Source organism: Taudactylus pleione, unplaced genomic scaffold, assembly GCF_031769625.1.
Source record: "Taudactylus pleione unplaced genomic scaffold, aTauple2 ptg000502l, whole genome shotgun sequence".
NCBI lineage: Eukaryota > Metazoa > Chordata > Amphibia > Anura > Myobatrachidae > Taudactylus > Taudactylus pleione.
Window position 1 is genome coordinate 3298264 of NW_028284904.1, and position 27460 is coordinate 3325723.

Below are 27460 nucleotides of genomic sequence, written 5' to 3' on the forward strand. Positions count from 1 at the left end.
AAGTTTGTTAAAAGTTGGATCAAACTTACCTCTCATTTGCAAGTTCAAATCTCCTCTCCTATCCCTACACCTCGACACACCTGTCCCACAATTACACCTCCACACTCCTGTTCCACATCATTTACACCTCCACACACCTCTCCCACATCGACTCGTGTTTTATTTTTAGTATACGAGGAAGAAGTGTAATCGGAAGAAACCGGTAACGAAGTCGTAAGTCCACGGCACTGTCAGAGCGTTGACCGCCTCCGCCTGTGGATCCAGAGTCCGTGACACGTATAGCGGGAGCTGATGATTTAATCGAGACGCTATAAGATCCGCCCGAGAATGACCCCCAGCACCGTACTAGAGCCTGAAACACGTCTAGGTGAAGCTTCCATCCCCCGGGATGGATAGCCTGACGACTCAGGTAATCTGCTTCCAAGTTGTCTACTCTCGGGAAGTAAACTGCCGACAGGATCGCCGACTGACTCTCAGCCCACCTGAGAATCTGAGTTACTTCTCGCATGGCCATGCAACTACGAGTCCCGCGCAGGCGGTTGATGTATGCAACGGCTGTCGCATTGTCTGACTGAACTCTTACCAGAAGAGATGTCACAACTGTGTTGCTTCTATGAGAGCATTGGAAAACACTCTGAGTTCCAACACCTTTATGGGCCACCGTTGTACCAGAGGAGGCCAACGACCCTGAAATTGATAGCCGAGAACCACTGCTAAGAGATTGCCAGATTGCGTTCACCAGAGGAGAGCTACCCTGGTAGCCGAGTTCAAACGGATCAGTCGATTCAAATTATAGTACCTCGAAGGCAGCTATCATCTTCCCCAAAAGACGCCAAGAAGCATGGACACCTTCTTTGGTCTGAGAATGAACTGAACTAGCAACCGGATATCCCAGGCTCTGTCTTCCGGAAGGAAAATCCTCTGTGATGCCGTATCCAGAATTATCCCCAGAAACAGAAGTCTCTGGGATGGAATGAGATTTGTCCAACCGTGCTGTGATTAGAGTATGATACAGTAAGTCAGTGAGGTGTGGTCCAATAGAAGTAATTCTGATGGAGCTTTGATTAATAGGTCGTCCAAATAAGGAATTATGTTGAGTCCTGATGACCGAAGATGAGCAATCATAACGGACATAATCTTGGTGAAAATGCGTGGAACAGAGGATAATCCGAATGGCAAGGCCCGAAACTGATAGTGATTTGCAATATGGCAAAGCGCAGGAAGGCCCGATGCGGTTCCCAAATTGGAACATGTAGATAGGCATCTTTGATATCCAGGGATATCAGGAACTCCGTTGGTTCTAAGCTTGCTATGACAGACTGAAGAGACTCCATTTTAAAACGATACATCTTCAGGTACCGGTTTAAGGACTTGAAGTTTAAGATGGGTCTGACCGAACCTTCCGGTTTGGGCACTACAAAAAGTTTTGAGTAAAACCCCATCTTGATCCACTGGAACCGGAACTATCACAGCCGATACAATTAGAGACAGGCTGTACTCTTGTAGAACCTTCCGTAGGTATTTCTAAACTCGTAGTGACGAAGTGATCTGGAGGGGAGAATTCAAAGTTTATTTGGTATCTCAGGGAAAGCAGTTTGCGAATCCATGGGTCTGAAGAGGTTTGGTTTCAAACTTGTTGAAAATTCTATAAGCGAGCTCCCACCGCAGGAGACCCCAGGTGGGACGGAAGACCGTCATGCCACCTGTTGCTCAGCTGGTATCGGTTCCCATCTACGTGCAACTGTATGCAGTAGACCTCTACCACCCCTTGTCTGAGTGGGAGCACCTCGGGATCTATCACGAAAGGTCTGTGGCGCACTAAAGGACTGAAACGAGCGTCCTCTGTAAGTTCACCTGGGAACCAGAGCCGTTTAAGGGAGGAAGGCAGACTTACCCCCAGTCACCCAAGATATCAATCTAATGCCGGCCCAAAAAGCATGTCACCAGTGAATGGTAAATCCTTGCATTCTGCGTCGGCCTGCCAAGAACGCAACCAGGTAACGTCGGCCTGCCAAGACTCTGCGGCCAGAAATAGCATAAGCGGATATTGAACTGACTGATATACTTGGATGCTTCTCCTAGATAAACTGCAGACTCACGGATGTGTTCTGCTAGTAGATCCAAACCCGAAATGAACTGATCAGTCCAGCAAACCACAGCCTGGTTAACCCAGGCGGTAATAAGCGTAGGTCTAAACTGAGCCCCTGCTGCAGTATAAATACACCTTAGCTTTGACTCCAACTTATGATCAGAAGGGTCCTTCAGCAATGTAGCCCCCCATACTGGAAGCATAGCCTTTTTAGAGAGACGGGAAACAGACGCATCAACAGGGTAGGGGGTTTCCCACTTTTCCATCATAGATGATGGAAAATAGCTGGACGGGAACAGACGAGGAATTTTGGAACCTCTTATCCTGATGTTTCCAGGCCACTGAAAACTGCTGTTGAAGTTGTTTTGAGAACGGGAAAACTGACGACCTTTTTGGTGGTTCAGTGAATAACTCACACTCCTGGGAAGCAGGAACAATATCCTCAGGTACATTAAGGACCCACCTGCCTCCAGAATTAGATGTTCCACCCCCGTGGAGGTAGATCCTAAGTTTTGACCGACATTCAAAACTTCCTGTAATTCACCTTCCTCGGTATCCTCATGATTGGAGCACGGTTATACGAGGACGCTTCTGAGTAGGAAGTGAAGGGAATAGTAGCAGTGGTATCCATTTTAAGTCTACAGCACCTGGTATCCCCAGGCGGTCTCCCATCCAAGTACTAACCCAACCTGACCCTGCTTAGCTTCCAAGATCAGACGAGATCGGGCGTGTTCAGGGTGGTGTGGCCATAGGCTAACCTGTACCAGGCTGCCTAGAGACTTGGTTAACCCTGCCACCCAGGGGGGGTGAGACTTACGAGCCTCCTTAATTCTGTCATAACACCTACCATGTCAGCAGCCCATGGAGGGGTGGGTGAGTTAGTAATCAGTTAGTCCATAACTAAACAAGCATCACCTAACGTGGAGTCCATAAAATGTGGTTTGTTGCTACACTTGGAACAAACAAACGTCTTTTGAGAAGCCTTAGACATTTATACATCACCCACACAGACAGTGCAGAAATAAGGAGACAGTATACTTGTACAGATGCACAGTATACAGAGACAAGGCTGATTAAGAGAGAAGACACCCTCCCATAGCAATAAATTCCCTGCTCTTTACTAAATGCACCCCAGTAGCACTCACAGCCCTCTTTGTGAAGGATCCTGTAGTCTAGGGATGCCTGGAGCAAGAGAATCCAGCCTTCTGTTACATATGCTGCACACCTCCTGAACCAGGGAGAGATGCAGTAATTCATTGAAGAAAACGGCAGGCACGCTGTTTTACACAGCTGTCTGACGCGTGTAGAGTAGAGCGCGCTGGCTAGGCTCCGCCCCCTTCTACATGCCCTAAGGGCTCCCATTATGGCTATTAGCGGCATTACCTTCCCCCTCCGCGCTACACTGTCGGGCATAAGCGGGGAATGCTAGAGCCGGGAGTCGTGCTGAAGCGCTATTCTAATAACAACAGACACAGCTTATTAAGCTGTGTCAGCGCCGGGCAGCGTGTAGGGGGCCGGGGAATGCGCAGCTGTTAACTCACTGCGTGTCCCTGAAGTCTCTCTCTCCATGCAGCAAAGCCTTCTCTTCTTTAGCTTCATGCTGTGTGAAGGCTTGCTGGGGCGATAAGGAGCTGTCAGGTACTTTTAGAACAAGCCCTGTGCACTCCTTCCTGATTTTTATTTTCATATTAAAAAACCAGGGCGCCCAGTACCCGGACCCCACCTTTGATATAGGTGGCGAAGGGTACCTGTATTGTAAAAGATGCATAAAAAAATAAATAAAAAAAATAAATAAAATTAAATGTATTGCTGGAGCACAGCCTGTAGTGACTAGCTCCTAGGGCACACTTTCTAAACTGAGGGCTGGTGGGGAATAGAGGGGGAGGGGCTTCACACTTTTGAATTAATTAGTGCCAGCTCCAGCTATCCACGCGTAAGCACCTCCAGTGTCCCCTAGTGGATGAAAGAGAAATAAAGTAAATTACTAAATTCTGGGCTGAGCTCAGCCAAAGTGACCGGCTCTCTCGGGCACGATTCTAAATCTGGGGCTTCTGGGGGACAGAGGGGGAGGAGTCACTCACACTTATAAATTTAAAGTGCCAGCTCCACTCATCCACCTGTCTATACCCCAGTTATTGTCCAGCGGGAGCGTGCATCGTTGGTCGTTCATTGCATACACACGCAACAATATATCGTCTCATGTGTATGCCTCTTTACACCTCCACACACCTGTCCACCATTATTGAGCTTTTTAGAGAAAATCACCTGAAAACTGAAGTCTTTATTGTCCAGATTATGCCATTTAAACTCCTCCAAGTGCATGATTATTCACTGAGAGGGGTGCTCCAGAGGTTATGCACTGTGCCCAAACATTTTTACCTTAAAACAAAGATCTTCCCAACATTTTCTCTTGTTCAGTGGGGGTGCGCACAAAAACCCCCCAATAAATTTCCTCTAAAAAATCAATGCAAGTTTGGAATTGAATTGCAAATGCAGTTTGTAGAGCACGTATGCTGTGACAATGGCTCACAGGACCCTAATTGCACCTAACTGAATTGACCCCATATATTGGTTTCTCTCCGTGCAAAAAATACTCCTGGTCAAAAGTGGACACAGAGGAAGCCACTCTATAGGGCAACAGCAGAAATTGTTAATCAGAATATTTAAATACAGATCAAATTAAACTAATCGGCTCAACTGACAGTTCTAATACACAGTTAAAAATAATAAAACGCAACAAAGTAATTTCTAACAAAACAGAAAAAGGAACCAGTGTTTATTTAAATGCTTTATTTAGGTCTGCAGTGATTTTCCTCATCAGATCTGTGCAGTCTATTCCAGAATGCACTTTAGGAGCTGTCAAATAGGTTAGAAAACAAGGTGTCATTTAAAAAAAAAAAATCTAAATGTCTTTAAACCTTTATTTTTTTTGCTTATTTTGTTTGTTAAAAAATTAATAATTCAGCAATTATCCCCGTTACGGGGAATCTCCTGCTTGTATTCACTGAACGGCCTTCTCCAGGGTTTTGAGGTCAATTCTTTTGGACATACATAATTTGGATCTGATGGTTGGGCGTAGCGTTACCGCCGGTGACTTTTCTGCGCCTCTCTCAGTAAAGTTTCAAAGTCTAGTGTTTCAAGTTTACTCCTACCGGGCACCAGGTCAAATTCATTGCGGTTTGAATCTGAAAAGAAATTCAAATTTAAAAACACAAACCGACACAGAAACAAAGGAATTAGAGGGAAGTCACATTCAATTTTAATGATTGCCCTGAACAATTTGGAAAAGGGGTATTACTTACAAACAATACTATTCCATCTAAATCTGCTCAGGGATCGTGGCCATAGTTCTATATAATTTTCCCCTGTCCAAATAAACCGCGCTATTGCCGGGTCTACCCGGTCACGGCTTTGTGTAAGTGGGTCCTTAAAAGATAACCCGGGTCCAGTGACCTAGGAATCCGACCCTGCTGGCTATCAGGGTCGAAACCGGAATGGTCGTAACAGTGCGACGTAAACAGTCATGCCTCAAATGAGCGAAATGGCTGCCTTCAGTAGCGCTTAGAAATTACATCATCTCCACGCTTCCACTGTAACGCTGGAAGACCCGGGTCCGGTGTGAACTGCTGGAGTCCGGAATAACCGGGTCCAGCCGCCGGTGTTGGAGTGTCTCAGGTTGGAGCAAAGGTTTTGGTGGAAAAAGGGGTTTAAGGGGTTGATGTGTGCTTTTGGAGGCTTCAGCGGCCTGCTTTGGTCAACTGTGGTCTCTTTAATAGGCCACTGATGGTAAAACCCAGCCAAATTCCTTGTGACACCGCTGCTGGACAAACTCATGCCCCAGACACCCCCCCAAGTTCTGAATACATCATTGGTATGTTTGGATAAGATGTGTGTGAGAAGCAAAGATGAGTTACAACTTCTTAAACCGCTGAGAACAAACAAGATGATACCAATATGAACTTATCCTCTGTTTAGGAAAGAGATCTTCCATTTACTACACCTGTCCTTAAATAGTCTTGTGACACTAATACCTCTTTTCCACCAAAAACCCAGGTCCGACCTGGGTTTTTGGACATGGTTCCAACCCTGGTCAGACCCATTTATACTGCACCTTTGATCTGGGTTACTCCCAGGTCAGCCCTGTTCACACTGAACTCAGGTCTGCCCTGCTAAACCTGTGAGGTCATAAAAAGTGGGAGGTGAATGCTCCACAACCACCAATCCGCTCATTTTAGGCATGATCCAGGTCAGATAACCCGGGTTGCACCGTTTACACTGCACCATTACCTGAGTCCATCCTGGGTCCAACCCTGGTAGCTACCTGGGTTGGATTGCAGGGTCACTTGACCCGGGTTATTTTTCAGGGACCCTTTTACACTGAGCTGCGACCCGGGTAGACCCAGCAAAAACCCAGGTTTTTGCTCTGGTGTAAAAGGGGTATTAGTGGCCGGGGCTGTTATGCAGGTAGCATACAGACTAGCTTTTGGGGTGATGCACATTTGGCCAGTACCCCTGAATACCCCCCTGCAAAATGAGAGTTCTCATACTGTTAATTATAAGAACGACACAGCTAAATATGCAACACTGAGACTTACCGAGATCTGCATAATTACTTTTACAGAACTGTCTCCTGCCCCCAAAGCAGAGGTCAAAGGCCAGCTCATCCGGATGGCGCAGCTTGTGGCCATTTTCTATAGCGGCAAACGCTTCTTCGGTGCAACTGTACGTCACAAAGCCGTAGTTATCCCTGCAAACACATGCACAATATCACTCACGGCAGATCTGTATTCCCTTAGTAATGACCAGCTCATCACTTTAGAGGTAAGTGACCCAGCGTAAATCAAAGACTGGGGTCCTGGGAATTCTGCAGTTACTACCTCGGACTTTACATAATAATTAAAATGTAACAGATCGTTCAACTTCCACAAACTGAGGGAAACTGGTCTAGCACCATGCAAGAGCTGTATAATGCTGACCGGCCAATCCGCATGCAAAGCTATGGCCAAATTAGAGACCATTTTAACCAGATACAAGAACTAGTAAACGATTGCACAAAGCAGGGGATACAGAGACGAGGACCCAACAGGTCGGCGGTAACCCGCGTCCCTACCAGCGTAACAATAATCCTCACCCCTTCTCTCTAAAGTGAATGGTGCAGTCCTTTATCTTTCCGAAGACAGAAAACCGCTCGCTCAGCTCCATCCTGGTCATCCGGCTGCTGATCTTACCGATGTACACAACTCTCCTCTCCTTCTGTAAAGGTCAAAGACGTTCATTACAATCTGTAGGCAAAAAGTCCTGCAAAGAATGTAGGCAGTAATGGTGGGAATTCTAGCATATTCGAGAAACAGAAAGTGGGAGGTTGATAAATGATCTCCATATTCTATATATAAAACCTTATGTAACCATTTTAGTAGACTGCAGTGACTGATGGGTAAAGTAATACATTGCAATCACCTATACACCACGGAGGAGCAATACCGAGCTGGAAGACACTTTCAGGGGTATTCAATATGGGTGCGATAACATCGTTTTTGCGTTAATATCGCAATTATGACGTCATTATCGCAGGTTTTACTTTTACACCCTATTCAATTTCAAAGACTTAATCGCAGTTTTGACAAGTCTTTGATAAAAAACGGTGATAACTTTTCACCATTGAATAGGTGTCGAAAAAAAGTGCAGAATTGGGGTTTAGGGGTGCAGGCTTAAAAAAAATAGCCTGCACCCCTGAGAATGACATTTAAAAAAGAACTGTCAAAAAAAGTAAAAAAAATAAATAAATAGGGACACCCCAAAAAATGAATGTAAAAATTGTTAAACAATAGGCAAATAGGTTCAGGGCTATTCTGCATGTATGCGGCAGCTGTATTCTAGAATAGAATTATAGCGGCAGGTGCACAAATGCAGAATTTTTAAAAAATTACATTAGGGACACCAAAATATGCTAGTACCCATTTTCATGTACCCCAAATTTGATGGGACCACTTAAAAAAAATGAAAAAAATAACCTAAGTGCTCTTCTGCATCACTTCTTCAATGTCGGGAAAAAAACACCTGCAGCCGCTATTTAAATCCCCGACTTTCAATTAAAGGCTAAAACGGGGGTACCCATAGTGTTCCCCCATGTTTTTACAACTTTAGGGGGGTCCTACAATTATTTTAATGAAAAATTCGTAACTTTACGCAAATCCAACTTCGGAGTTTCCCGTTTTCGTTAATTTTATATTGAATACGGGGATAAGCGGGAGCGCGCACCAGGCTTTAACGCAGAAAAAAACTCCGATATGAAACGTTAACTTCGACAGTGAAGTTAACGTTTCATATTGAATACCCCTATTTGGGTCTTATTTAATCGAGTTTTCATTTACAACTGATAAAACTCGTTGTGTATGCTGATGGTGCTCCAGCCAATCAGCTCCCAACTGTCATTTTTCAAACAGATGACAGTTGGGAGCCGATTATTATCATACGCAACGAGTTTTACCATTCGTCGCGAATGATGAAACTTATTTACACTATATAAACAAGGCTGAGCGGGTTAAGCCGGCCATACACGGCACGATAATCGTGCAAACCAGCCGACCCCAGACAACTAAAATCTAAACTTTTCTGAGAACTGTTCTGGATCGTTTGGTTTGGCTGTCCGATCCGTCTGATGTCGTCCAGCCAACTTCATGCTGTGAAAGGAGATAGATCCATGCATTGTGTAGTATATGGAGGTGCTCAGACTATCGCCTTGTCACTCCTGTCCTCCGTCTCGGCTAGCGGTCCCGCTAGGCTGTTTTAGTGGGGCGGTGCTTCTGGAGGGCAAAAAGCACCCTGCCCTCACAGCCTGCGGGTGCCGTCCCGCGGGTGGGGAAATGTGCGGTGACCCGGCCACCGCCGGTGAATAGACGCTTGGCACATGCACCCGGCATCTATTCTCCCTGTCAGCAGCGCTTGGGGGCTGCCCGGCGTATCCGTAAGTGCCAGGCATGTCCCCAAGAGCGTCGTAAAGGTGACACATCTTATAGACGCCCCCTTTTTGGGTGTGCGTGCACCGAAGTGCATTCTCTAGCTCCGGCCCCCTGCCTACAGCCGGAGCTAGAGTGAACACTGGTCGGCTACACTATTGTCCTGTCTATGGACTGCCTTACTGGCCAATTAGCACCAAGCACAGCTGCATTTATTGTAGAGTCTGTACGAGCAGCTTATGTCTAGGACTGTGTAAGTGGAACGTTCATAACAGACCAATAGCTGCTGTAGTGACAGTGAATGCTGCTCCGCGTTACATGGGAGTGATGGAGCGCAGGTGATGTGCAACACAGCAGCCAGTGAGCTCTTATGAACACTGCACAGTTCTCTAGCTGGACAAGTGCGGTGTTACGGAGCCTGTGCGCCGCCACTCAGATCTTTCTAGTGCTTCACTGAAAATAACGGGTGGGGATACGCAGGTCCCTGTTGTACAGAACTAAGGCAGGAGGCAGATCTGTGCTCCCGATCATAGTCTCCTTACCCCAACACATAATACAGGAAAAACATGGCACCTGGGGGTACTTACTATAGCTTGCTCTTTACGGTAACTCTTCTGCCTGTGATAACTGTCCCGGAATTGGCACCTGTCGAGCCAAAGCAGCATTTACTTTATGTCCTCGTAAGTACAAGATTAGCTGCAATTGTTCTGTGCAGACAACATACAAACCATATCCTGTTTCATTAAAAATTTACATATTGTGAAAATATAATGGATTTCTTTAGAACCAAAGTCTATTATGCGCCGTGAACTGAGTAGTGTTGCAATAGCGGGAAATAAAAAAAGAAAATATTGTCATGTGTGTCTGACTAGCCGAATACCTCCCTATAGGAAAGCTATCCCATACTCTACAGGCGCAGTGGATGGAATCGGTACGATTTACCCCGGCGATTAGAATCCCGACAGCGGCTGCCCGACATGGGTGAAAATCCCGATCGCCCCTAAGGCAAGTATTCACTAACCTAATTCCCTCCCCTAACCCTACTTAGGGGTGCCTAACCCTAACATTCCCCCCAGTGCCTAACCCTAGTCCCCACTCTAAGTGCCTAAACCTAACTCCCCCCTTACCCGCCGCCTAAACCTAAGTCCCCCGGGGGGGGGGGGGGGGGGCCTAACCCTTCCTCCCCCTAGCCTAATCCTAACCTCCCAGGGGGGTGCCTAACTTTAAGTCCCCCATGGGAGCCCTAAACCTAACCCCCCCTTCCCCACCGCCTAAACCCAAGTCCCCCACCCCCAGGGATGTCTAACCCTTAGTCCCCCCCCAGAGGTGCCAAACCCTAACCCTTCCTCCCCCTAGCCTAACCCTAACCTCCCAGGGGGGGTGCCTAACCCTAAGTCCCCCCCGGCTGTCCGCATCCGGCATCCCTTCGATCGGGATGCCGGTCTCCCGGCGTCGATAAAATGACAGGCGTCTAGATTCAGATGCCTGTCATTTAACCCTCGCCGGGATAAAGCAGTCGGGAAGCCAGCTGTCGGGATTAGGTCCATCGGCTTCCCGACTGCATACCCAGTGGCGCCCAGGAAAAATAACAACCAGCCATGCCACTTCTGCAACTAGACAATTTGCCGCAAGTAATGAGGAATCCATTTGCTTTATAATCCAAGCTTGGAACACAAAAGCTTCCAGAATTTGGCGCATTACCGGAAAACTTATCACTACAAATGGATGAAACAAAGAATATGATATTGCAGCATGTAGCACTGATCATTTATATTTCCATACAGATTGGAAGCTTGTGTGCAGGGCCCTCCTACCTCTATTACCCAGCCTTGTTTATTACTTTATTCCAAATTGTAAAGTGCAGCCGGGACTATAACAGAAACTGCTAATAGATAAATTGCCGCCATAGGCAGAAAATGATTGAGGCAGGTCCTACTTTCAGGACAATAAATGTATCAGACAATAATAATAACCAGCTTAAGGTCCTGAAAGAAACAACTCAATTATGTTAAACTTCACCAACCAACCTTCAGAATAATTAACAAATTTCTTCCAACCATAAATGACCAACACCACCTACTGCATGGACACAGCACAAATATTTAACATGGAGACACAAAACTAGAAATGTAATTATATTATTAAAAGCATCAAGCATACAGCTTTAAAGGCACGTTAGCAGTAAGTAGAGTATGAGAAGGAGATTCACAGATGAACAGGAACCAGACTAAAGGCCCCCATACATCAGCAAATAGATTGTGGCAATTCTGCAATTTGCAATCGATTGTGTATAAAAACCTGCAATGTATGGGCTTCACAGATCGCAGATTGCAAACAAAAAGTGATTACAATTGTTAAATCAGATTGTCCAACATGTTGGATTTCACAGATCGATTGACGTTGTAGATTGCTAGTGTATGAACATGATCAGCAGATTTGCAGACCGTTACCAGTAAAATGATGGGCCTTTCAAGATTGGCAGATCTGTGTTTGCTGCAATCGACCTGCAAATCACTGAAAAAGATCTGTAATGTATGGGCGCAGATTGCTTGATTGGGAAATCCTAAGATCGGGCAATAAATCTTCTAATTGTGGTTTTCAGATTGCTGATGTATGGGGGTCTTCAGTTTGTAATTAGCACGATGACGTTCAAACTGGCAAATACTTAATATTTCTAGACAAATACTTCTTACAAATCCAAGGAATAGCAATGGGAACAAAATCTGCCCCAAGCTATAACAAGCATTACATTTCTATGATGGTGGAAGGTCTTATACGCAGAATGCATCAAGCTCTAAAAAGATACAGCAATGATCAGCACTCAACTGGAATGGTTGCAAAACAGCGACTCATACAACCAGTTCAAACTTTTATAAAAAAAGGGTCAGCTCAGACCTGGACACTTACAAAGGAAACGCAAAGACCAGAATACTAAGATTTAAGGAAATTTGATGCAAAAAGAAAAAACTAGTTGGAGGGGAAAAAAAACAAAAACAAAAAACAAACACCAATTTACTGAAGACCGAAACTAAATATGAATATGGTAAATAAAGAAAAGGAGACACCATTTATAAAGTAGTACAACATGGACAGTTATAAAATGGGTTTCGAAAGAAATATTGGAAGATAATGAAAAGTGACAGCATACGTATCTCATTTGAAACAGACTACAAGACCACAATTGGTGCCGAACTTTCTTAAAACCATAATGAATAAGCTCAATAGCAGAAGAGAGAATAAGAGACTAGGGTTGCATTGATTGTAGAGCTTGTGAGAGGACAACCGTAAACCTAAGGGGATCTACTTATTGAAGACAATAGCCTAAAAGTGAATTAAGCACTGGGGGTAAAATTTGCCAAGCGCCGGCTTTTGCAAACTGCCGCTTCTCCGAGTGTATAAGTAATAGGAATAGCTAAACAAGCCGCAGGTATCCATACAAACATGACCGCTCCATAACCTCAATGCTTTAGCCATGGACACCAGAGTGTTTATATTGGCCATTGTATTGCCGAGCCACCAACAGATATGAGCACAAAGGTGGCTGTAAACCAGAAGTCTGGCCCCCAATGGTTATACAGACCGGACCACACCACCAGGCAGTACTCCTAGGCACTACAAGCAGCGCATTAACCACTCAGGTGGGATATACATTTCCTTCAAGTTATATTTTGTTATCTGCTGCACAGATGTAATCTGCATCCAAAAATACAGTCAAACTTTGATTATTATGAAATTGCTTTACTTGGTTTTGCAAATGCCTTTCTGTATAAGGGCAACACTTTGAATTGAAGGTCATACAGGGATATCTGTTGTAACGTAAACTATCACCTTTGAATTGTTATTCGATATTAAAGAACCACAGTGCACAAGACGGCCTGATTGCAAATGTAAGACATCGGGATCAATGGCAAAGGGATGTAAGCAGAGCGCCTGACTTCGATCAAATAACTTAACTTACCTGGAATCTAAGCGTGCAAATCAGGTCAGCATCCCAAGCCCATGTACCCCCTACATAGATCACTTGCCTCCTGCTTCTGCTCAGACGTCTCTGCCGATAGGGTGACCTGGATTGGCTGGATGATGAAGAACGTGATCGTGATGAACGAGAGGAAGATCTAGACGAACTACTTGTACCATCACTGGACCTGGAGGATGACCGTGATCTATGACGGTTTCTAGATCTGTATCTGGGAAAAGGATTTTGAAATAGAGATAAAGATGGGCGGCAATGCTGTACAAAAGGTGCAGGCGTCTGGTTTAAAAGTACCCACCCAAGACAGACTAATCTTCTTTAGGTACCATAGTTAAGTTCAGTGATCACTTTAACAACTGTACAGGTGTCTGCAATGTCTTACAACACTCATGAAGTCTTCAAAACCCTCATTTATTTACACGCATTCTACAATATTATGTTGAAAGAACAAAACAAAAAAATCTCCCTCCAAGCACCACGTCTATTCAGGTCATTCAAACAGGGAAAGATTCACTGGTGACAGACAAGTATCCCACCCATTTGATAACCATGCTTTGGCCAAGTCCAGCCAATCAACACTTTCTTGTAGGGTTTATACCCGATTACATCTGAACAAGCTAGTCCACTTAATGGATGTGAAAGGAATTTCAGGCCATTAGTTGTCAATTTATTAAGACCCCTGGGCTCATCATGAGACTCTTCACAGTGTGCCCGGCTAGGTTCCAGTCTTGAGACCGTATTCACTTAGCGGCGAAAACGGACGTTTTTTCCACCATTGGCGAAAACAGCCATTTTCAACAAAAACACTGAAATTTTCAACAAAAAACAGGCGAAAACAGCAACAGGCGGAAAAAAAAATAAATAAACTGGAGAAAAGTTCTCTCCATCCCAGACCAGGAGAAAAAAAAAAACCAAGAAAAATCCCTATTTTTGGCTAAAAATGTGGGGATTTCTTTCAGAACCCTTTGGACACCCAAAATGATAAATTACTGGAAAAAAAACAAACAAAAACGTAAATTGCGAACGTTGGCAAAAAACGACCGCGCAAATTATGGGCGAAAGAAAAAAATTGTTGAAATGGTTTTAACGTATTAGGTCTGATTTTTCGATGGGAGGTATGGATGCATCAATTGTTTTAAACATTGGACACGAACGCAGCAGGTGGTTTTTTAAAATTGCGTTTTTACGATCCGAAAATATACTTGCACCCACTTTAATGTACCCCCAATTTACGTGGAAGAGTAATTTCCTGGAAAAAAATGGCTTTGTTTCCGCCCAAAATTTACGCGGTCGTTTTTCGCCAAAGCACTTTTTTCCGGTAATTTATCATTAGAGGGGGGTGTCCAATGAGTTCTGAAAGAAATCCCCATATTTTAGCCAAAAAACAGGGATTTTGCATTTTTTTTTTTTCCTCGTCTGCGATGGAGAAAACTTCTCCAGTTTTTTTTGCACCTGTTGCCGTTTTTGCCTGTTTTTTGGCGAAAATCTCGCAGTTTTTTTGGCGAAAAAAGGCTATTTTCGCTAATAGCGGAGAAAACGTTAGTTTTCGCCGCTAATTGAATACGGCGCATGGATGGCATAAGGGCAGTGACTGCTGGAAGCCCCACTGTAGCTTGTGAACACAATATCTGTCTGGGAACCATCAATTTGCTGACCCCTATTCTACAAGGTGTGTCGCTCGCTGTTGGACCCAAAGATTTCCTTATGATTTTTAAAGAAATTGACGTAATTCAGTGAAATTTGACACAGCCCCACCTCGTGTCTATGTGCCGTTATGAACCGGTACACAGATAACCAACGCGTATTTATTGTCCAACTGAGACGATAAAAGGTTTATATCAGCACGTAACACAGACACGATGAATGTGGACGCCACAGTACACACCACCACTGTCAGAAGCAGGAATACCTACTAACTAGCCGTGGCGGCTCCAGAGGGGGGCTGTAGCGCAGTGCAAAATTCAAATAGAGGAACCGCAACCAACTGCCACCCTCACTGGTTATATCCTCACTGGCAGTTGGTGTGTCTTCCCTATTTGAATTTTGGACTGCGCTGTTGACTAGGGTGGTGAACAGCTGCCTTCACTTCCCACATATGTGAACAGCTGGCTTGGATGCCAACGGTGAACACTTTCATCACTTGCTATGGCTTCCTCATGTTTCCCATAGACCAAGGTATGTCTGCGTCACATTTCACTAAATTACGTCAATTTCTTCAAAAGTTCTAAGTAAAAACTTTAGGGCCAATAGCGAGTGAAACACCCTGTACATCAGCAATACTTCACCATTTTAGGTCAGATTCAAGTTCACCCAAGTAACTATGAAACCAAATCGAAAAACTTAATATAAAACACAGGTAACATTCAGCAACCATTATATAAAAAGGTATAAAGTAGCAGGCAACAGTAATATATTGATGGGAAAAGTCAGCAAGAACACACTGTTCATTAGTGTATTACATATCCATGGTGGATATTCCAAAACCATATTCACTTTTCTAGTGACAAAGGATCTATTTACTAAGCTTTGGATGGAGATTAAGTGGATGGAAATAAATGTACCAGCCAACCAGTTCCTGTCATTTTTCAAATACAGCCTGTGACATGGCACTTATCTCCATCCAAGGCTTAGTAAATAGATCCCAAAGCCTACTGACTTCAACAGCATTTTTAAAGGGGTTTAAAAAAAAAAACCCACAACCAAACAAGCAAAATACAACCAAACAAATAGCAAAAACACAACACATCCAAACAAGCAAAATACAACAAGAACAAAAATATAACCAAACAATAAGCATAAAGAGGGGCAGTATGAGCCCGTTCTAACCGCTATGTTAAGTTTTCTGAAGACCAATAAGTAAATTCAGACAAGTATTTCCCACGGGAAGGGATGTGTACACAGTTCTATCTTTTGCAGTAATGAAGAGAGAAGTACTACATCTGCCTTCTGTTCTAGCACAAACATGAAATGTAACGTCATCTGACGCACAATAATGTACCAACCTGATCTCCAATAGCATTTAAAGTTTTGAGCGTAACATTTTCATCCAGAGCCATAAAACTGTACTCAGTTAAAACAAGGCCAACATACCAGAAGTCAAAACCATTGGGGTGCTTGGAATCTATATAATAACCGGCTTAGGTCTGTCCCGTCTTCGACATGCGCAGTGGGGACTAGGGTGCGCAACTCCCTGCCCCCAATAGCGCACACTGCAGCGACAGGACAGACTAACTGGAAGGAGGGAGGACCACCATGTGCCAGCAACAATGGGTAAGTACAGAGCGTGGACGAGGTGGGAGAGATGCGGCCAGACCTAGGTAATCTGTTATATGCCAGATTAACATACATACAATTTCCTTTCAGCTTTGCACATGATGCTCAAAAAAGGTAAATGGTGATCAAGGAAAACCTAATATTCAGTCAGTGTGATAATGGTAGTAAAGGCCTACCCCCTGATAATCCATCTTTATTTGCAAACTACTAGGCTTTTCTGTACTGCGTCAGAGAAGGTCCAATTTATAAAGTTTAAGACTACAAACAGCAGAACTATAAAACATAAAACAAAATTTTCTAAACCAACCTAAAAGTGATAAATAGGTTAAAAAAATAAACTGATAAATGCTTAGATTTAATTAGACATTCTTGCTATTTGTAAATAGATGACCATGTGCCTTAATATGAAATGCGAATGGAAAAAAAAATAAAAAAAAAATTTATACATTAAAACTCTTGTAGGAAAAGCAATACTAGGTGCGCCCTATGACAGGCTAGCTGGCTAGCTATTGTCTTACACGTGGAAGTGGGATGTGATGGAATTCCAAACAATAATATTCATTACACCGTGTTATATGGGAGATCTTTGGCTTCACCGTTTATTATGACAGCAAACCCACGGTATTCTGACTACATAGCAATTTCCAATTCCACAGTTCCGTTGTCCCACATGTTGAACTTCAATTAGGAATGAATGTTGTACAAATATAAGGGGCAATTCAATTCAGTGCTATTTGCATAGCGCCATTAATTATCCTCCATCGTGCCCTGTAACCTGCATTGTCCATCTTAAGTGCCGGCCGCGATGCTGTTAGTGCGTGCAGAAATCCTCTAGTCGGGAGTTTACAACGCAGCCAATTGAATAGCCCTGGGTACTCCTTCCCAGCTCTATTCAAATCACGCTGGATTGAATCGCCACCGATAGAACATGCTGTTACGGAGAATTCAGACTGCATGGACAAGGTAAAAGTACGGAGAGCTTTAGGCATTTGGGGGGGGGAAGGGGGGGGGGGGGTGAGTGCATTGAAATAAATATTTTGCCTTTGCAAGATACCTTACATGTCCACCATCCTAAAGGGCTCCATACATCTGCCAGCTGATTCCCAGATCAGAACCGGCGATCCGTTAGTCGGATATGCCCATTTGTGGTCACTGATTATCACCGATCCATCTGGGAAGCCGTGAAATACTTCATGTTAAAAATCACAGATTTGCTTAACAAATCAGTGAAATCCAACATGTTGCATTTCACACATGCCTCAGCAGATGGGGGATCGTGAAATTGGCCCAATACATTGCAGATGTATGGGGACCTTTAGCAGCAGGGAAGCATGTAAACAAAATCTTAACCTCTACTGGTCACTGTTCTACTGGCCACCTAAACAACAAGACCTACATAATAACTGATAGGTTACACTTAGTCTCTTCTAAAAACAAGCATTTATATTTTATAGGAAGATCAAATCCTCCTCTAATACATAAAATAGCCATGCATAACATCTTCAGTGATCATCATCAAAGTAATTGTGTTGATGAATTGGCTACCTGACTCCTAGGATTTGGTCAGATATGCAAAGGACTGGCATTAGAGCAACATCTATGTACGTTCTCTCAGTAATGTGGTCCGGGAACAATTATGCAAAGGCTTTCCACCCAACCACACTCTTATACAAGGATTAAAATAAAAAATAAAATAAAAAACTAATGTAGATGTAACATAAAAGGGCTCTTCACAGGTATAAAAGCCTAGAAATGGAATGATTGCTGACAGGGATGTGCAGTCAGGGTAGACTATACAGGAGAGGCAGAGCCTCACATCATGCCTGAGATTTTATATAAAAAGGATTAGAATAATAAAAAGATATTTATAACTTATACACATCTTTGTTTATTGCAATCATTTTTATAGTTAACACTCACCAGCTTTGTGGAGCTCCCTGGGACTGCAGGGAGACGAGAGACGAGGCAGCAAAAGCTCAGCCTCGCATCTGTATAGTCAGACACGGCTTGCAGCTTACTGTCCGCCGCGTGGCCCCGCCCCCAGCGGGGCCACACCACGGACAGTAAGCTGTACACAAAGCTAATAAAGGTATGCCTCTATAAACGGGGAAGTGTGCCTTGAGCACTGATGGACACCTTGGAAGTGTCATGTGACCAGGAAGTGCACTGCAGTGTTTAGAGTTCAGAGCTCAGTCAGCAGCAGCAAAGACAGTGATGCAGGTAGGAGAATCACAAGACACTGAAGCTTAGTGTAGTGAGGGGAGAGATACAGTGAGTAGGGGGTGAGACAGGCTCCCAGCACTCAGACCCATCTCCATGTGTGCCTCCCCAGCCATTGACCTTACTGCACGTTACTGATTGCTCTATATAGATTCATACAGATTAATTGCATAATATCAAGGTAAACCGGGCTCTTCTACGCTACAGGAGGAAGTAGAACAAAGCATGAATATATGTTTTAAATAGATATTTAACAAATTATTACTAGCGACTTACGTTCTTCTCCTCTTTGATGGAGGTGATCTTGAGCGAGACCTTGAAGAGGAGAAGGTTGAACTAGAACGACTTCGACTTGACCGCTCGCTCCTTGTAGACTTCTGGGGGCTGGGGGAACGTGTGTACTTCCTATAGCAGCGCAGAGACCTCCGAGACACTGAGGCCTTGTCCCGTTTTACATCCGTTCTGCTCTCTCCACAGTCACTGTGATGAGACAAGGAGTCTGAGGACCTTAATACTGACCCCGGTGGGTTGTTACCTGCAGATTCTGCTGTAACAGGTATCCTATGGTCGAGAGGAGCATTACTATCTTTTTGGATACTTCTATAAGGTGCTTCTGGCTTCACCAAGCCACAGTCCATACTTTGGTTGGGAACAACTGAAGGTGAACTTGAAACTGGCGGCTTTGGGGGATCTTTCTTTCGGCGTGTGTTGAACTGCACAATGGGCATTATTGTAATATGTTGATGGTGCTTGACGTTCCAGCGAGACCCTTCATCGCATTGAGCTGGTGGGTCCAATGCTACAGTGGTTGCCGAGTTACCATCAGTGACTGGACTCTGCTCATGGCTGGAGGAGGAAAGGGCGCAGTAATCGTGTTCGCCCGATGCCACGTGGACAGAAAGCAATGCCACATGTGGGGCAGACCCATTGCGGTTTCTCATTCTGCTCTGTGGTAGCGGTATCGCCTCAATGAGTTTTGTTGCCTTCAAGGGTGAAGAGCAGGTCCTCACCGGTCCACGCAAAAACTTGGATTTCCCAAGCCTGGGCCCAGAAATAACAGGCTTGTAATCAGGACGTGATGGAGCTGCAGGAGGAGAGACACCTGTTGAGATAAAATTACCTTGAATCACAATATGCTATACAACCAGGAAGGAACAGCATGCATCTATAAAAATAAAAAACTGCAACTGGTCGAAAAAACTGGGGAAAAGTTTTCTCCATTCCAGACCAGGAGAAAAAACAAACAAACAAACAAATTTTGGGCATATATAAAAAAAAAAAAAAAAAAAAAATAGTTGAGAAAATAAAAAAATAGATAGAAAGCTATTTTTTTCCCAGAAAATTACTGTTCCACGTAAATTGGGGGTACGTTAAAATGGGTGCAAGTACATTTTCGTGTCGTAAAACAAGAGATATGGTAAGAACTTACCTTTGTTATCTCTGTTTCTACGAAGTCCATAGGGTCCACAGGGTTGACCTTGGGGTATAGGTTGGGAACCAAATCCGGGCACCACGCAGTTAAAGCTTTTAGCTCCCAGGATGCACTGGGTCCACTCTCCCTATAACCCCACCCCCAAGCCAGAGGCACCTCAGTTTGTAAGTAGCCAAAGGCCGGAGGAGGAGAGAAAACTGGAACACTCAATAACCATACTCACCGAAATGGGAGACGGAAAACCGGTGACCAGCCACACAGCCCATATGAAGCCAGGTGCGTCAGGGCGGGCGCCCTGTGGACCCTATGGACTTCGTAGAAACAGAGATAACAAAGGTAAGTTCTTACCATATCTCTTGTTTTCTACTTCAGGGTCCATAGGGGGTCCACAGGGTTGACCTTGGGGATGTCCCAAAGCAGTTCAACCAAGGGTGGGGACGCTCCTGTGCTGAGAGGAGAATCCGTCGCCAAAAAGGAAGCATCCTGAGAGGCAAAGGAAACCAATGCCTAGAACCTTAAAAAGGTGTGGACAGAAGACCACGTGGCCACCTAGTAAGGCAAAACAGCCGAGGCGCCACAGCGAGCCGCACACGAGGGTCACATGGCCCGAGAAAAAACAAGCATCAACAACAGGAAGGCCTACCCATGGGTAGGCCCCTGAGGAAGACCTACGAGGCCATCCAGCCAACATTTGGTTATAGGCCGGCCATCCTTTCCTGTGAAAACCAGAAATCTCAGACCACCAATAAGGAGTCCGATTTCCGTAAGGAACCTGAACGGATCACATAAATCCAAAGAGGCCAGACCACAGTCAATGAGGCCACACCAGCCGAGAGGACTGGGGACAGAATGGCCGTACCATAAGTTCCAGAATAATATGGAACCTGAAAACCACTAAGAAGAAACACAGGGCGAGAGCAACTCCCACCCTGACATGATGCCCTCCAGAAGAGGGAGCCACATGAGAACGCTCCCAATTCAGACACTCTCCTGGTTGATATAAACACCCTGAGAGAAAGAGAGAGCCTAAGCAATAGACCATGTAATGGCTATCACAACCAGCGGTTCCATTGACTGTCCCCGGAGGTAACGAAGAACCACTACTTACTCCCAAGGAGTCCCTAGGGAGGACAAATGGAGGCATAATCAAGAAAACACTCCAAAGGATGAACTGGATACCAGAGTGGAGCAATTCCATATCTTAACCATACTGACAGTGTAGAGATCCGCACTGTCAGGAAGACCAGGCCAAGTGTGAAACCCAAGCCAGCCGGAAGGAATGCCAGAATATCTGGAAATCCTGGACACCGGAGGATTGTATCGACAGGTACAATACCATAAGATTTATGGCTGCCACAGTTTGTGGTAGGTCCCAGCAAAAGCTGATCCATGTGCTCTAATCATTCCAACGATGACAAAGCCAGGGAAGCCGTAAGACCACTGTAAGGACACAGTCAAAGACAAACGACCCAGGTCCAAGGCAAAACCAAGGACCCTGAGACAACAGGTCCGGGCAGTGAAGCATCAGGGATGGAGTATCGATGTAGAGACTCCGAAGATCCAAGTACCCCTGACATCTGGGGCAATCAGGAGCCACCAGCAGGAAAGCATCTCCGTCTCGATTGAAAACACTTCCAAAGACCTCGAGGAAGAAGGGAGACCGGAGAACACAGGTACACAAAGTGGAAGGACCACTTCACCGACAAAGAGTCGCTGAAGTTTGCTTCAGAATCCCCAGAGCTGAACTGTAACACCCTAGTGTGATAAAGTCAGAAGGCCATGAGGGTCACCTCAGGGGGGCCCCCCCTGCTCACCAGGAGATGAAACCTCTCTTGGGGAAGAGACTAGTCCCCGGGATGCACGTCGTGACGGCTGAGGACTCCCGCTTCCCAATGGAGAGCTCCTGAAATGAACGCTGCCGAGATGGTCGGGAGGAGACCCTCGGACTATGTCCGAATATGTGACATACCTGTCATTGCCACCCAACGAACAGTGTTGCTAAAAAGGAAGCCACTGTCCTGACCCTGTCGGACTGAACCTTTTCAGGTTCACCGGGAAACAAGAGTTATGCCAGAGTAAGTTAATTGACAGGGTGGAATCGACAGACGTCCAACTGCACTGAAAAGGATTCGGTCCAGACACTGTCCCTAGCAAAGAAAACCCTGGACGAGATGGCCATAGCCACCCGGACAGGGACCGACTTGCCTCCGGAGAGAGCATCATCGTTTGAACAGTTATCCGACAGAAAAAACTCATTCCATCTGGAGATGAGCCAATTATGGAAAGGCCTGGAATGGAACTGAGCCCATTCCACCATGCATCCCAGAGTGTAAAGACATCTGTCGACTGCGCAGACAACCATGTACTCCTAATGGAAGAGAGGAGATTCCGTCTTACGCCAGAAGAATTCTCAGATTCTGAGAATCCAGCAGGGATCCTAGATGAAGAATACCCAGAGAGGGATGTAGGGAGGACTTTTTCCCCGTTGATTAAACGTCTGCACCCTGAAGAAGCCAGAGTCATCCTGACCTGGCCGTAAAGTACCCCGGTGATCCCGCTAAGAGCAGGAGGCCGTCCAGGTACAGGAGCATTGGGATATACTGAACAGAAGAACTGTCAGAAAATCCAAAACGCTGGTAAACCCCTGTGGGGCTGAGGACAGTCCCAACAGGCAGAGCCCGAAAAATTGTAAGTGTTGCTGTGATACAGCAAACCTCAGCCCATGCTGAGGAAAGGTCTCTGTAAGTACCCGTAGGCACGCGTCCTGTATATCCAGTGATACCCTAAAGTCCCCAGGTTCCAAACATAGTATGATGGAGCATAGGGATTTCCTCCTGAGCCCAGGTAGCTTTAGGAACTGGTTCAGGGAATTGAGACAGAGAACAGGCCAAAGAGGACCATTCAGCCACCGCACCAGAAAGAAAACAGAACAACCAGTCCCTCACTGAGATAGTGGGGATGGCCCAATTAGCTCCGCTTACCGCAACAACTGCATAGCTTTCTGGATCTGTAAGGCCCTTGTAAAGAGGGCGTACCCTCCTACCCACGTAGCCGCGGCAACTTGACACTAATACCGGGCGAACTGAGAAAATCGGTATCTCCCAGTTGTAGGCCTGTCCCGTCAGACTGAAGAGATATCCGTAGGTTCAGAAGCAGGATCGGCTGGCAGTCCAGGCCTGCTCGGTACTGGATATGTCGGCCCTTGTAGATGCCGACAGTCTACGAAGAAACAGACCTTTAGGCTGACCGAGAGGACAAAAAAGACTTAACAGACTTAGTCTGAGGCCTTGTAGTGTGCATAGCTGAAAGCGGTAAACTTGTCGTTAGTAATACTGCCAATGTTACTACAATCTTGTCAAGGTCAGGACCAAACAATATCAACCCTAAAGATGGTATCTGCACCTCTGCATTCTCAGAGCGCAGCCATAGGGTATTACGGAGGATACAGTCGCAGCCGGAACTCTGAAAGTTAGGAGACTGGTATCCAATATAGGCATGTCCACCTATGACAACTGCATATATTACATGAGCGACCAAATACATTTGAACCCCCGACGTGTTGGAGGGGAAAAAAACGTTACAAATGCATCAACCCAATATGCAATAGTATTAACCAACCATGCTATAGCCATGGTAGGATGGGTAACAACTCCCGAAAGCAAGTATACTGATTTCAGGCAGAGTTACCACCTACGGATCCGAAGAATCCGACCACGCAGGAATGGGAGGCGTAGTAACGTCTGTAATCAGACGAGTAACACGCCCATCCCCCCCAGGAGGGGCTCGTGATGACCCTCAGGGAATTTGGGACAGGAGGCCAAACACTGTTGTAACACCTCCTATCTGGCAACAGCCAGAGTCCCGCTATGCGATCCACCCGCTAGTCAGCAACAGGTAACCCGAAGGCACGCAATACTGAGGGTGTATGATACAGGTGCAGGTCAACATTCACTCTAACCAGAATGGACCTGCTACCAGCCCTAAAGCAGGGATAATAATACCTGAAATAGGCTTCCCCCCGTGTAAGAGGGAAAGAGCCCCGAACAGTACCCAGTTCACGGCAGAGCCAACTGGGAAGTAACCACAGGGCGTCAACCACGCCAATTAGCGTTTCGTAGAAAACGACATCCACCCAGGGTGGCTGTTGTGGTAATCCCTGCAAGGGGAATGACAGACTATTGTGGCACCAGGGGGAATTCATATACTGCAAAAAACCCCTGCAGGGAGCGGTAGTCTGTGTCACAGGGGAAGAGTGCAAGAAGCTGCGAGATACCCTGAGATGAAAAGGGCAGTATGGTGAAGTAACCCCAAGTGAGGTACAACAATGGGGCCCGCCCGGCGATCCGCAATTGAGAGGATCCCGAGAAAACAAACCGCCCAAGGAGGTCGTGAAAGAGGCCGGCACCAGATGACGCCACATACAGAACCCTTTATGAGTCAAATCCTCCGCACTAACACCTGCAGCACATGACTTGCAGGATAGTAAAAATGGGTGCAGTATAACGCTCTATCTCCTGGTCAGACATATCTGACCCATCTTGGCGGAAATATTAAGCAGCACTATACTGGTCCTGACTGATGCCAAAAATAGCTGCAGGGACCCATTTTCAGCGTATGCAGCACACAGTTCCATCTAAAATATGGCAACGTGCAGCACGCCACAGTATGTGACAAACCACACAAATATTAACAAGTATATAAATGTGAGGTCTCAGAACCACCCTAAGTACAGCTGTATTAGGGCAGATAAAGAAAAGGGATAGATATACACTGACAGGTGAGAGAATAAAGTACAGTCAGCACTAGCATAAGTCACATACAATGCAGATATATACATATATACATAAACATGTCATATAATATACTGCACTATTACACTGCATTCAACTGCCCAGATTCAGTGTCTGGGAAGGCTACAGCGCTGTGTACACTGACCTGATGGTGAGGTACGCAGGGGGACTGGACTCACTGCCATCCTGAGAGATTTCTGCTGCACCACAGAGATAAAATGGCCGCTGGAGACCTCAGAGGAAGCGTGGCCCGCGGAGGAAGCAGCTCAGCGACGCCAGACTATGGATACTGAAAGGCGCGCTGAGCTGAGGGGAGGAGCCGCTGTAACAGGGAAGGCTGCCTCCCCTGGCCGGCTATTAACCCCCGGGACGCCGGCTCCCTGCACCGACCGTTAAGTCCCTGGTGGTCTAGTGGACACACGGGGTATGGGGGGCCCGCCGCCACTGCCGGCGCCTCCGGTCTGTCCCCTGAGACCGGAGGCACAGGACTGCATTTGAAATGCGCGGATCACCGCAAGCGGTGATCCGCGACCTTACCTGCTCCCCGTGGATCCGGCAGCAGTCCTGGGCGCCCGCAGAGTCCGGCTAGTACAGACTCTGGGGTCCCGCTGAGATCCCCAGATCTGTACTGGCGTCTCAGCGCCAGCGGGGTGACGGAGCGGCAGCTTAGACGTCCTATGGACAGTCCGACGCTGCCGCTCTGAAGAGTCCAAAGTCCATAAAAAAACTTTGTCCCTAAAAAAAAAAAAAAAATAAGCTTAGGGGCTGCTAATCAGCTCCCCCTGCGCTAACGGTGACCCGACTCCGGCCGGGCACCAACTTAAACTGAGGTGCCTCTGGCTTGGGGGTGGGGTTATAGGGAGAGTGGACCCAGTGCATCCTGGGAGCTAAAAGCTTTAACTGCGTGGTGCCCGGATTTGGTTCCCAACCTATACCCCAAGGTCAACCCTGTGGACCCCCTATGGACCCTGAAGTAGAAAAACGCAGTTTTAAAAACGGTTGCAAAACTGCCTGCTGCGACCGCGTGCGATGTTTAAAACACTTGACTCATCCATACCGCCCTCTGAAAAATCAGACCCAATACGTTAAAATCATTTTCAAGGATTTTTTTCCGCCCAAAATTTGCGCAGCCGTTTTTCGTCAAAGTACGCAACTTGCAATTTTTTTTTCTGGTAATTTAACCTTTGGGGAAGGGGGTGTTTGGGTGTCCAATGGGTTCTAAACAAATTCCCACATTTTTAGCCAAAAATAGGGATTTTGCTTTTTTTCCTCTCCTGGTCTGGGATGGAGAAAACTTCTCCAGTTTTTTTCCGCCTGTTGCCGTTTTGCGGCAACAGTTTTGCAGGTTTTTTTTGTTGAAAAACAGCCATTTTCGCCAAGGGCGAAAAAAACGTCCGTTTTCGTCGCTAATTGAATACGGCCCTATGACGTGTAATATGTCAGCGACTGTACATACCGGCTGTATTTGCCAGCTCAGGTGTCGGGTGTTCATCATGCATCTCCTTCTCCACAGGTTTTCCAGTCCTGCAAAGAAAACAAATATTCATATATCAAATCCTATTCACAGAACAAGTACTGACCGAAGCCGAAACAAAGAGTTCCAGACTTAAAAAAGAAACTCATAAGCCGCTGTGTACAAAAGTGAAGGGGGTTTAGATTTTACCCTAATCCCTTTACATAGACGCATGTTACGGTTCACGCATTTCAAGGATGTTTTCCTCCAATGGAGCAAAATACATTATTCAGCAACTGCAAGAACTGGTGTATTCTCAAAAAGCAGCTGCCTGAGAGAGATTAGGAGGTGCAGACATTTCCAGAACTTTCTAGATTGTCGTGGACCTTAGTTTTCATTTAGAAGACATAACACCATTTAATTCATGCGCAGACCCATATAGCACATACTGAATCTAAGTCCCAATTGTTTCCCATCTCAGAGTTAAATACTCTTCATGTTGGTTGGTAAGAGTAAAATTTAAAAAACTGCTCAAAAACATTTTCCGCTCTGTGCGCAGAAAGAAGAATTAAGTGAATGTTTGTTGGAAAACACTGCAGACCAAAAATATGTCCAAAACACACACAGATTTAAGCTGCGTACACACAGACTGTCGGCACGCTAAGTCGTTTCCGGCTGAATCGGAAAGACATATTGGCCATGTCGCTCAGTGCGTAAGGCCGATATGCGCACTGCCGCGGTCGCATGCGGCATTGTCCGATCTGCCGTGCTGCACGTCCAACTGGACGATATCGCATAAGACCCCGTTACAGGTAATGAAGGAGGGATCGTTCATTACCTCGTTCTAATGTGTACATCGCTCAGTGTGTACCACGCTTTAAACCAGCGGTTTTCAAACGCTGTGCCACGGCACAACAGTGTGCCGCCGGCGGTGGTTTAGCGTGCCGCCGCCGATCAGGCTGCTTCAGTGCAATCAGTGAGGCCCGGGTAGCGCTGCCGCTGAGCTCTTCTGGGAAACCCAGGCGCACCCGAGCCGTAACCTCTGCAGGAGCGGCGGCGTGACATCACAGGTCACGCCTGCCCGCTCCGCCAGTCATCCCGCCCGCTGGCCTGCCCGCTAAGCCAGCCGTCCTGCCCTCTCCACCCGCAGTCTGCTGTGCTGACAGCTCTGCACTGTCAGCCGATGAGGCACAGGTAGGTGCCAAAAAAAATTATATTTATTCTTGTGTGCGGCAATGTGACTAGCTGGTTTTTTTTTTTTTTTGGGGTGGGGG

General features: G+C 45.9%; 1 protein-coding gene and 1 pseudogene across 1 annotated transcript in view; both read right to left on the minus strand.

Annotated features, from left to right (window-relative positions):
• Window positions 1-2724: 2724 nt before the first annotated feature.
• LOC148501795 (5S ribosomal RNA) lies at window positions 2725-2843 on the minus strand (annotated as a pseudogene).
• Window positions 2844-4859: 2016 nt separating this feature from the next.
• Window positions 4860-27460, minus strand: part of LOC148501796 (peroxisome proliferator-activated receptor gamma coactivator-related protein 1-like) — a 39118-nt gene continuing 16517 nt past the window's right edge. Inside the window, exons 7-13 of the mRNA XM_088449972.1 lie at window positions 26190-26257; window positions 18788-19613; window positions 13071-13232; window positions 9633-9690; window positions 7221-7342; window positions 6685-6836; window positions 4860-5274 (exon numbers count right to left, since the gene is read on the minus strand). Coding sequence (XP_088306098.1) covers window positions 5171-5274; window positions 6685-6836; window positions 7221-7342; window positions 9633-9690; window positions 13071-13232; window positions 18788-19613; window positions 26190-26257 — 1492 coding nt within the window. The 3' untranslated portion in view covers window positions 4860-5170. The remainder of the gene's footprint in view (window positions 5275-6684; window positions 6837-7220; window positions 7343-9632; window positions 9691-13070; window positions 13233-18787; window positions 19614-26189; window positions 26258-27460) is intronic.